Genomic DNA, 12,299 nt, shown 5'->3' with positions numbered 1-12,299 from the left:
TGTTGTCTCTCAGCCCTGTCCTTTACAGTATTTTGTAGGACTTCTTTGCAGGTTGTTTCAAAAAAAAAACCCACTACTGGTTATGGGAAGTTACACTGCATGTACAAGTTCACCCTGGTACTGATTTTTAGTCTCACAGTGTTTCCTACAAAGTGTCCATAGGCCAAACCACGCCAAATGGAACCAGACTGGGCACAAAGCACAACTGTAAAATTTGACAACACATCTCCACAAGGATTTTATACATAGTCAAGTCTAATCAGGTCCTGGTGAACAAGGGCTCCCAGGGGAAATTATTTACAAGCTGGATCAGTTTGTGGAAAACTTCTGGAAAGTTCTGCCCCTCACAAACAAATCACATTCCAGTATAGCCAAAGGAAACTAATGGAAGCTTGCTAGATTTGGGAGGTTTAACAAAACACAGGCGAGGGCCTAGCTCCACAGAATTTTCTAATTTTTAAGCTTTACTGCTCCTTTCTTCATGCTTTCATTCCCATTACTCCTGAAATTCTCTCTGTGCCCTTCCAAAAGACAAAACTAATCTTCCCCATTGCCTCTTTTCTCAAGTCACTGTTTGCCTTGGCCACACTGCTGAAGTACTCCCTACCACGGAAACCTAGAGCTTGTGTGGCCTTTCAAACTCTGCCTCCTTACCTAAGTCAGAACCCCAGCCTAGCATGCACAGATACTTAGGACATTTAAAATGAAAGGTGTGGGGTAGAACCTAGTTTTACTACATGAACCGAGCAAAAATACAAACTAGCTAGGTTTTGGTAGGAAACTGGCCTCTTGGAAACCTGGGCCTAGGTCATTATTTGGCAAGTGCAAAAAGCAAAAGTTGCAGGGGAAAATCAGTGTACTTTCAATTTAAAAGTCAATTTCTTTTGCTAGAGGTAATTTAAACAGAAATCTGGAGAGCATCACGCTACATCTGTGACAGACAAAACAGGAATAATAAAACACTACAAAAAAAATCTCTTACTTGTCATGCAAATAATGAGAAAGCGTGTAGGATAGCTACTCCAAAGCATGGACTTGATGGTTTCTAGACCAGGAAACGCCTTGTTTTCAAGGAAGAGACTCTGGCCTCCCGGCAGATGCGAAGAGGGATGAGGCTCGGTAGCCCCCGCGGCGCCGCACGCCGCCAACCCGGTGGCGAAAGCCGCCCTGGCGGGCCGCAGCAACCACCGCCCTCCCCCTCCCGCCTCGCCGTGATTGGCTGCGATCGGAACGAGGCCCGGCGGGGCGCTCGCTGATTGGGGTAGCTCTTCTGGCGCGCAGTGGGCGCCACGAGGCTTTCTTCGTCCTTCTTTCAAGGTGAGGGGAGTCGCGTCCTGTTCCCGGCCGTCTCGGTGTGTACCCGCTCCAGCCTCTTCACCATCGGCCTTTGTCACCTGCAGCGGCAGTGGTGCTCTGGGTGTCTGGGAGGAAAGAGCACCTCTCCCTTCGGGGGCGTGGGGAGGTGGGGGGGGCGTGGGGAGGTGGGGGGGCGTGGGGAGGTGGGGGGGGTGGGAGGGTCAAGGATGCAAATGGCCAGATAGCAGGCCTTAAGGAAAGGAGTGGGGGTCAGTATACGTGGTGGATCGTGGGTGAGGTGTGAACCTATGGTATTGAGGTGCTGTAGAAACGGGAAATAATCGTCTTCTGCTGTGTCTGATAAGGTTAGGGGTGGAGTAGCTGTACAGTGCAAAGCAGGGCAGCATTTTGTTGCATTTAAAATATTTGTTTTTTAAGGAAAAAACAGGTGTATGTTTTCAATTAATTTTCTGTCTTATCTTTTTCATTTTGCTCTTTGCCCAGTGCTGCAAGTAATCTGTAGTGTTGGCTCAAGTGATAAAACGTGTATGTTGTAGAGAATTAGCCACGTTTTTACTTTAAAGTGTGAGACCATCGTATACCGTCATGAGTAGAAAGATTGAGTTCTTGGTACGTAACAGTAGTGAAGAACGTGACAGTAGGGAAGAATATAGAAGACTAAAAAAATATCTATGGTAAGTGAATTTTGAGATTACTGTAGTGGCTTTAGTATTTTTAAGTTCTGATGTAATTATCAGGAAATCATATTGAGGAAATTAGAAAATAATGTTTGTACTCTGCGGTGTTGCAATTGAGTCCATTTTTATGCTATTTATGTGTTAAACATGCAGTTTGTGGGAAGTTCTAATGTGTGGAGTGGGTTCAGGGGAAGAAAATGTAAATGCATCTTGGGTTGTAAAATACCTAGTTATTAGGCTATTAATATCTCATATTGATCTGAATATGTATTCTGTAAGTAAATAAATTATTGTTGGTCTAGTCAATATATTTTCAATTAAATTTCTAATTAATGTGATTAAAATCGATTATATAACAATTGATTAATGCTGGTTCTAGTTACCATAAATGCTGCACATCTAAAAGCTCTAGTACTCCTTTTATGATCAGTTCAGTATCATGGAGGTGAGTTGCGCCCCCTCCAGTTAGAAGAAGTAACAACATTTTTGTGTGCGTGGTGTGTATTTCATTAACTGCACCTTCTCAATAATGTCATTTGGTAAAAGTGGGCAAGCTTAGCTCTAAGAGAGCTGGTAGTCAGAATTTGTGTTCGGTTGGTAATCTCTAATTACCTTCAACCTATACTTCTACTTGTGAAGGCAATGTTTTGAGGTACTGGAAGAGATTTTTGCAGAACCAAATCAGAGAAACAGTGAATTACGTCGTATGTCAAGAGCTATGAGTGTAAAAGGTAAGGCTTTTGGATCTTGACCTTTATTTCCAGCAGTTTTGTGGTGTGCAGTATTCACTGTTAATTTATGTTACATGGTCTGTTAAAGCCAATAGATGGACTGCCAGATTCGATTAATGCATTGTTTGTTTACTACATTTGTAGTACTTGGCAAGAATGATCAATATCTTTCTCTTCCCTTCCTGCTGTTAATTCTTGACAGAGTTACTGAAGAGTTTGCTTTAAAGGAAACCTCATTTTCCTGGGATTTTTTGGTTGAGTATTTTTTTTTCCCAGTTGCAGAATTGTGTACTTACTGTGTTGTGTATGGATGCTCTATGAAAAAATTTTTTCCTGTACTATAGGTACATGTTTTGAATGTGTGTTTTCTTTTGCGTTTTTGGCTTCCCTTTTGTGTGTTTATCCTGTCTTGAATGTAGTAGCAATGTAATACAGCTAACTGTGCAGAAAATACCTTAATCATTAAATGCAAGTAAATTGTGTTTAAATTTTGGGGTTTTGGGGTGTGTGTGTGTTTGTGTAATTCCCAATTAACTTCCGTATCTATTTGTCTGGATTTCTATTTCTAGCTTTCAAATTCTGTCATTACAAGTCAGTGTCCAAATTCCTGTTTGCTTTATGAATACGATCTAGAAGACTGCTCTAGTGATCATATATTCCTGTTTGTCTAATTGATTGAGACACCTTACAGTTAACAACATTAGCAGTCAAGTGTTTTCTGTGCTTGCTTTTACAGCCTTGTGTGATGATGTGAAGGATGAGAACACTGATTTCTTTGGTTTCTCTTCTACAGAAGTAAGTTGAAGTTTTCTGTTTAGTAGTCACTGTGGTGGTCTGAAATAGTGATACTACAGGACCTTTTGCAGTTGCATTGAAAGTGATTAAAGCAAGCTTTACATCTCCTCTGGTATAATATAACCACCTGTTCTCCAGCAAGTCTTAGCTACCATTTCTTGTTGTGCAGTGTAGCTATGCAGTATGCATCTGATGTCCAGAGTCGGGTTTTAGGTTTATTTTTACAGTTCTCCTTAGTGCCCCGTGTTGCCACCTCTGTTCCACCCTCTCGTCTGCACAGAATGTGCCAGAAACCAACTATGTAGGTTTTTTTAAAAAAACTAAATAAAAAACCACTTTTTCCCTGTCAATTCACAAATAAAAGGACTTCAAAGATTTTTTGACACTTTTTTAAAACCATTTCAGTTTGCCTGCCAATGCGTAATTTCTGAATATATTTCTGTTTCTGTACTTAAAAAAATGCTCTGCTTGTGAATCATCTCTGTGTTCTAACCTGCTAGTGCCATTTGTTTTACAGAAATCTGTAATTTGGATAAACATTAAGTGCCTTTTTTTTTTGTTTTAATTTATGCAAAACGTAGTGTGTGGCTGTTCTGTTTTTTCTGTTATGAAATTGAGATTTAGTCTTTATTGCAAAATACAGAGAAGTCAAATCTCTGGAGTTAAGCCCTGTCATTATATTTTATTGAAAAAAAAACTTGTAATCAGGTTCAGTAATGCAATATGTTAGAAGTTATGCATAGTAGTGGGAAAAGTACTAAAAGGAAACAGGAAGTTAACATTCCTTTTACTAGGAACACTTTTCACTTACCAAAAAGGTACACTGATGGCTAGAGAGCTTCATCCTGGAAGCTGTTTTCTTATACCTTTCCTTGCACTTGCTTTAAAGCTTAGTGTCATTGAAATTTGGGTGGGGGGGATGGTATTGAAGGTGAAAACAGGCTTATAGAACATTTTTGTACTGGGGCTTGGATTTAACCCTGTATTTGAACTTACTTTACTTTTTCCCTCTAAATTTAGACCATACCTGATTCTAAACTTGGGCTGTGCAGCTACAACTCACAAAGGCTAGAAAGGTAAACCTTTAACTCAAGTGGGTTTTGTGTTTAGATGCCAGACTGGGGGAGGACTTGACTGAGCAAGCATTTCCAGCCATTTTTCTTGGGCTGATTTTTTTTTCATTTTTAATGTATTCCCATTATGAGTGTCTCTACTGTGGGGGCACAACTTGCTTGACACTTGAGTACAAAAAAAACTTTCATTGAAAGACAGTGAGAAGCAAATGGGTTTGGCTTGAAAACTTTTGGAACTGAAAGTTTGAAGTGTTGTGGTAACACCCTGATAAAGGTTGAGAGAGAGAGAACTGCTGAAATGCCAGGCTGTGATAGGAAGGACTGTATCACTGAAGTGCCTTCTTCCCTCCCACCCCCCTGCTGCTCTCATTGCACCTTCTGCATATCTAAGTCACGCATTCACTTGCTTATTAGTTGTCTAGCCTACGTGAACTTGAAGGAAGCCTTAAAGTGGGTGTCTTTCTCCCTGCTGCCATTATTGTGGAGATTTGTGTTGATACAAATGAGAATAGGCCCAGATAATTCTTACAGATCTGTTAGATTCATATAAAACAGTTCCTTTATTTATTTATTCTGTAAGGGAGGTATATGTTGCGAAATAGCAGTGCACATTGCACGCACCAAACGTTTCCCAAAGTAAAATAGAAACCCAAGATTTCACATATGGCTGTCAGCATCTGCAGCAGTGTTCTCCAAGCCCTCTCACAACCCATCCGAAGCAACAGTCTGAGCACAGGAAAAACACTATGCTTCCCTCCTGTTGTTGGGCTGGTTTATGCAGACTGTTTTTTGAGAGCCTTGACAGATGTTTAGATCCATTTGTACTTTGCAAAAGAGCAGATATAGGTGACCGTAACAACAGAATTTAAGAGCTTTCTAAACAGGTTGTCAGTAGATCGTTTTAGTATAATCTGTCATGTATTCAAAAGATTTTAACAGCCTAATCAATATCTGATGGGATGTCTGAAGGAAAACATTTGGTCAACAAGTGACAAATTAATCCTGGAATGCTAATAGTAATGCATTTTACTCTTACTGAGGATAAAAATGACTGCAACCTACTAAGATTTTGTTCAGCCTTGCCAAAATTGTCAGATGAAATTCAGTTACTAATGATGAATTTTAAGATGATGCTAGTAGAAAGGAAACTTTTCAAAAAGTGAGGTATCTGTAGTATATCACAGTGAATTCTACTCTTTAAAAAGTAGGTGTGTGTATGCATTTAAAGACAGATTTTGTAATACTCAAATTGTCTCTGTTTCTGGGAAGTTTGATATTTTAGTTGAAATGTGTAGGTTTTTTCCTTAAAGTTTTGTTTTGCAGGCCCTTCAGTCACAAAACCAAAGAGGAAAATGTTCAGTACCAAGTTTCTTCAAATGGTGGGCTAAGGGAGAAAAAAGGTTTACCTCCATCAGCAGACATGGTGAGTTAATATGGAATTTCCTTATATTCTCTCTCATTACTTTTGTATGTGCGTAGTTAATACCATACTTTCTAAAACACAAAAACCTGCAACCTTAATAGTTACGTTCTATTAGTCTGTCTTAGCATAGACTTGAAGTGCAGCTACAATGTTAATAAAATAACTTGACAAAATCAATCAGCTCAAACCCAACCAGGTCATAATTGAGGAGGGCTAGTTTATTCAGCTAACTGTGAAACTAAGTATTTTGAATTTCGCGTTTCTTAAAAGACACCTGAGGCTTCACAGTGTTTGGGTTTGAGGCTTTTTTATTTCTTTTGCAATTTGAGGCAGCTGCAAGGTTCATGCAACACATCCTTGAAGCAGTCATTCAGCACAACAAGGTTGTTGGGTAAATGAATCTCTTTTAGAATCAAAGAATCATTTAGGTTGGGTAGGACCTCTAAAATCGTCAAGTCCAACCAGTAACCCAGGGATGCCAAGTCCACCAATAAATCATGGTCCCTAAGCACTACATCTAAGTGTTTTTTAAACGCTTCAGGGATGCTGATTCCACCACCTTCCTGGGTAGCCTGTTCAAATGCTACCCACCTTTTCAGTCAAGAAGTTTTTCCTAATATGCAATCTGAACCTCCCCTGGCACAACTTGAGGCCATTTCCTCTTGTCCTGTCCCTTGTTACCTGGGAGAAGAGACTTGACTCCCACCTGCCTGCAGCCTCCCTTCAGGGAGCTTTAGAGAGTGATAAGGTCTCCCCTCAGCCTCCTTTTCTCCAGGCTAAGCAACCCCACTTCCCTCAGATGCTCCTCATAAGACTTGTTCTCTAGACTCTTCACTAGCTTTGCTGCCCTTCGGACATGCTGCAGCACCTCTGTGTCCCTCTTGCAGTGAGGGGCCCAAAACTCAAATACTGTATTTCTGGTGCAGCCTCACCAGTGCTGAGTAAGGGAGATGATCACTCCTCTTGTCCTGCTGGCCACACTGTTTTGGATACAAGCCAGGATGCTGCTGGTGTTCTTGGCCACCTGGGCACACGGCTGGCTCGTGTTCAGCCAGCTGTCAGCTGGCACCCCCAGGTGTTTTTCTGCCAGGCAGTTTTCCAGCCACTCTTCCCCAGGCCTGTAGTGCTGCGTGGGGTTGTTGTGACCCACGGACAGGACCCAGGGCTTCTCCTTGTTGAACCTCATGCTGTTGATTTTGGCCCGTTGATCCAGCCTGTCAGATCCCTCTGTAGAGCCTTCCTACCCTCGCGCAGATAATACTCCCCTGCGACTTGGTGTTGCCTGCAGACTTCTACTCTTTGCCCTGCATAACCTCATGACATCCTTCAAGTCCTTCAGAGTTGCCTGTGCCTTCTTCCAAAGGTCATAAACACTCCTTTTCTCCCCAAGTTCCAGCCAAAGCTCTCTGTTTAGGCAGGCCAGTTTTCTCCCCTGCTGGCTCATCTTTTGGTATATGGGGACAGCCTGCTTCTGTGCCTTTAAGACTTCCTTCTTGAAGAATGTCCAGCCTTCCTAGACTGCTTTGCCCTTCGAGACTACCTCCCAAGGAAATCTGTCTCCTAAACAGGCTAAAGTCTGCCCTCTGAAAGGCTAAGGTAGCAATTCTGCAGACCCCCTTCCTTCTCCCAGAATCAAAAACTCTCATCTTGTGACAGCTGTGTTGTAAGATGTCCTCCACCCACCGCATCACCCACCAGTCCTCTGTAAATAGCAGGTCCAGTGGGCCATGTCCCCTGGTTGGTTCACTGATGAGCTGTGTCCGGAAGTTATCTTCCATGTGCTCCAGGAACCTCCTAGAGTGTGTTCTCTCACTGTTACATTTCCAGTGGACATCTGGTAAGTTGAAGTGCCCCATGAGAGCAAGGGCTAGTGATTGTGAGACACCTCCTCTTGAAACATTCTATGAAGTTTTCTAACATGATCTTTCTGAATGAAGTTTATGAAGTTTTTTTCAGGCTCCTTTATTTTTTGATTGGTGATTACTAGATCTTTGGCAGTATCATTTCTTACATCACTGAATAAGTATATCCGTGTCTTTGAGTTTTAGAAGGATTTTTATTACTGTATCATTGATCATAATGGGAACCACGAAGCAGAGAGGCAGCAATGTAATTCCATGAGCTTTTTACCTATTATGTCTCCTTGTGCCTGCTCAAAATAGTGGGAACAGTTGTCACAGGGAAGTATTCCAGGTAATGTTCAAGTCATAATAGGAGGAGGGCTTTCTTCCCTTTTTCTACTCCTAGGAAGGCGATAAAATCTGTCTGAGATGTTCAGGTACATTAATTGGAAAGATCTAGAGCTGAAGGTAACAAACACCTTTAGTAAAGTCCAAAATGATGTGTGTGATTAACAGGTCTCTCCCAGATTGCAGGTAGCACTTCCTTTCATTTATGCTGGTGTCTGATCAGAGACAGAACTCTTTCAGGTTTTTGAACTCTAAGCTTTTATTTCTCTCTAGCTTGTGTTTGTTCTGCTTAACACCAGTGAGGAACACTTTAAAAGTTGGAGATGTTTCCACACTAGTTAACTTGCCTTTTGGCAAAGTGATCTGGTTGCCTAAAGGCTTACACCATACCATCCCTGGCGTTTTGGGGCATCCCCATCTGATGATGATCTCATTTTGCTTTTAGCAAAATACCAGCACTCTAACCAGTACTCTTTAACATTAGCTTTAGTAGTGCCAGTGAGAAAATAAGACATTTCTGTATGTAAGTTTGGTTCTGTGCGGAGTCATATGCAAGTATTTTATTGTCTCTTCTTGGAGCAGCATAACACTAGGAGCTTATTACCTTTTTTTTGTTGGTTTCCCCCAGATGATATTCCTAAATATTTTACCTTTTTCTAGGCTGCAATGTTCCCATTCTTCAGTCTTGCATTTTTTTTCCTCTGTATCGGTAACTGTATTTTGATTTTCCTTCATGTACTATGTTTTAATTTGGTTTTTGTGTGTGTGTGTGAATGAATTGTAGTGTATTCTGAATTTTTTTGACTGTTATAAACATACAATGTAAATGTTCTTATTGTAATTCAGGTTAGGTAAGTATTTGGGGCCTGTTTTCAGCTATAGAGCTGTGCAGAGCACAGATCCAGTCACGCACATCAAGTGCCTCTCATGTCAAAATGGCAAATGAATTTAGGCTATCTTGTCTTCTAGTCACACAGGCAACTTTATATTCATTGACAAATCTTTCCCCCAGGACATCAGAACTATGGAAGATCTTGATGAAGCTTTGTGCATAGCTACTTGTAATCTCAGCCACTTAAATGATGCAGAAAAGGTGGGTGAAAATAAGTTAAATAAATCACAAAACATAAAATCCTATCCTTGATTGAAGCATTCTTTCGGGAGTAGTCACACAGTAGCATGCTATTTAAACATGTTATCACTGCCTTCATTTTGACATCTCTTTTGTCCTTTAGCTGTTCGGGACGTTTCTGTGAATATATGGCTTTAAATGCTAGGCTGTAGTCTGAAAGGTACCGACTGCAGGATCATCTGTAAAGAAGTGTATGAGCTTATGCATAATTCATAGTTAATAGGTCAATCCATATATAGCAGAACCATATGTAAGCCAGTCTTTTAAGTACTAAACTTTTGTTTCCTTGAATCGTGGTAGAATTCAACCTTTGTTTTTGCTCTGGCAACTATGCTGACTTTCTCATTTTCATGTGTCTTGTTCTGGATTTAAAGGTGGAAAAGAAATTACATGGGCAACAGAAGTAATGATTTTAACAGACAAAATATGCAAAACATGTAAATCAAGTAATGCCTTTTTATGCACAGAATAAATCCTAAAATTTTGTGCACAGAAAGAATCCTAAAATACTGGATAATGCTGGTAATAGGTTTTACTGAGTAACCTGTGAACTTCATTAATGATAATGACTTTATTTAAACTTTAACTCTTATTAAATACACTGTGGGAGAGTTTTCAGTTCTGTATTTGACATTTATTTACATTTTACATATATTCTAAGTTACACCCAGGCATAGAAGTGTTTAATGATCCAAAAACTTAAAGCAAATTCATTCTAGTAAGTGTGGTATGAAGCGTCCCTAAAACTTGTTATCCATTCCCTTTCTAACTTGCTTTGTTATAGTGGCCAATCTGTGAGTTAAGCAAAGTTACATTGAACATGTAATTTGTATACTAAGAGCATCTTGTAAAAACCTGCCATTTCAGCAGCTCTAATACAGTAACTCATGCATACAGCTGTGGTCTTCCCACAGCTTTTCAACAGACTGATTGTTGCCAAAGCAGTGTTGCGTTGCTGAGATATTTTCCCATGTCTTTTCATTAAATGTAACTATAGCGACAAAATTAATGCTTAGCCAGGGAAAGAATCTTTATTTCTTTCATTTCTGCTTAGACTGAGTTTAAAAAAACAGGAAACTTGGTGTGCTACTTAGCTGGGTATGGTGCTATATGACTATGTCAAGTAAGGAAAGTGAGGCGGTGGCACATAGATCTATATGTTTCTTGCCTCATGAATCTGAAGATTTCAGTTGACGTGAGGATCACAAGCCAGTGCAAGCTGACTAGAAGCTAGAGAAAACAAGGGGATTAATGAGCTATAGCTGGTTTAAGTATCGCTCTTACATGGTTTAGTGTCACTCTTCCTGCTAAGTATTGATCATTGTCTTAATTTTCATTGCTTCTGTTCTGAATTAAAAAAGAAAGAATTGATGTGACACTAATGAAATAATAATAATGGATAGTGAAATAATTAATGCATGTTTATTGAACACTGAATGAAATAGATGCTGGAATATTTGGAATGGAGAATGAAGCAGGAAGGAGACAAAGTTGCAGAAGCTGCTGATAAAGCATTTGATGAACTTGCTACTTCTCTCCTCTCAAGGTAGTAATCTATTTTGCAGAATGGTGGGCATGAGTTATTTTTTCAAGAAGTTGTTTCTAATTCAGGTAAAAGAATTCTATATAAAATTTCGTTCTTCCTTTCAGCAGTATTTCATAATACCTGTCTCTAATTTTTGTGCAGTATTTTTTCTGTTTTCATAGTGGCATCTTAGAGCTCATTTTCAGGGCTGGAAAACACTAGCTTATGTTGCCTCTGCTCTTTAAAAAAAGAAAAAACTTAGTCTTAATGACACTATTTTTCTTAAATAGCTCAATTTTGACGTTTTTTTAATATTGATACTAGATGAGTTTAACATCAAGAATAACTTTTTTTAAAATTCACTTTCTGCAAATTTTCAAGCTGATAAAACCCTTCATTTCTTGATGTCTTCAAGGACTCTTCATTTCTTCATTTTCAAAAATATTTTTATCTTCAGATTTAAAGGGGGAAGGGGTGTCAAAACTTGGGATTCCAGAATAGCCTCTGCGAGGGGGATCTGATACCTTAATAGACTGAATTGTAAAATCCAACTGCTTAGTTTTCAGTTGGATGTGTATGGAAGAGTGCTTTAAACATTTAATAAAAAACTTTCTCCAAATGAAGTGGCTTTTTAGTGTGAACTCTTAACTTTTGTGGTTCCTCCAATTAAGCGGGTTTTCCATGCTTTCCACTTTTCACTGTTTGAAGAAAATGATATTTCTGTGTGATATGTATCCACTTTGTGTTATGGTATAACGGGTAATTGTGTGTTATAGTTGAAGGTTGAATCTGTATGGCTGAGTGCTTATTAAACTCTGAAAAGTAGTATTTTTTAATACAGGAAAAAAAGATTGCATGCAGAATTAGTGAAGACCATCAGCTCCTACAGCACTGATATTGCAAAAGCTAAGGAAGTAATTGAAAAGAAGAAAAAGTGCCTGATTGGTGCGATCAGGGTTGCAAAGGAATTAGAACTTACACGTTCTGTAAGAACCTGTTACGATCTTGCACAGGTAGTTACATTCTTGCACTGTGAAATAATTCATTTTTAATGAATATATTCCAATTTGGGTTAAAAGTTTTTTGATCTGTCTTTGGGGTTTTTGCAGTAATTTAGTCTTACTGTGTGTGCGCACACACACACACACACAGAGGCATAGTCTTGGTCATAGAAACCCACAGCGTAGCAGATAGTGTGGGTTTCTATCAGACCAAAGGTCCATCCTGTGAAGTCTCCCATCTGACTACAGAAAGGAAAAGATGCTTGGAAGGAAGAATTGAAGAACCTGGGCATTTAGTGTGTTAGGAAGTTGAACGTTAAGGATTTTATAATCGGTGGGATACATCAGGGTCAGTACACATTACCTCATTCTATCATAAACTTTTGAACACTTCCTTGAATGTCTTTGCAATGCTTGTGGCAGTGTGTATATGAGT

General features: G+C 39.7%; 1 protein-coding gene across 1 annotated transcript in view; it reads left to right on the top strand.

Moving 5' to 3' along the window:
- Positions 1-1,902: 1,902 nt before the first annotated feature.
- The window catches only part of RNF17 (ring finger protein 17), a 53,403-nt gene continuing 43,006 nt past the window's right edge, over positions 1,903-12,299 (top strand). The window contains exons 1-8 of the mRNA XM_040583376.1: positions 1,903-1,991; positions 2,634-2,725; positions 3,462-3,520; positions 4,541-4,596; positions 5,917-6,016; positions 9,218-9,298; positions 10,783-10,883; positions 11,704-11,875. Of these exons, the coding sequence (XP_040439310.1) occupies positions 1,903-1,991; positions 2,634-2,725; positions 3,462-3,520; positions 4,541-4,596; positions 5,917-6,016; positions 9,218-9,298; positions 10,783-10,883; positions 11,704-11,875 (750 nt within the window). The remainder of the gene's footprint in view (positions 1,992-2,633; positions 2,726-3,461; positions 3,521-4,540; positions 4,597-5,916; positions 6,017-9,217; positions 9,299-10,782; positions 10,884-11,703; positions 11,876-12,299) is intronic.

Source organism: Falco naumanni, chromosome 2 (genome assembly GCF_017639655.2).
Source record: "Falco naumanni isolate bFalNau1 chromosome 2, bFalNau1.pat, whole genome shotgun sequence".
NCBI lineage: Eukaryota > Metazoa > Chordata > Aves > Falconiformes > Falconidae > Falco > Falco naumanni.
Note: the sequence above shows the minus strand (reverse complement) of the source record. Positions and strands in the feature narration are given on the sequence as shown.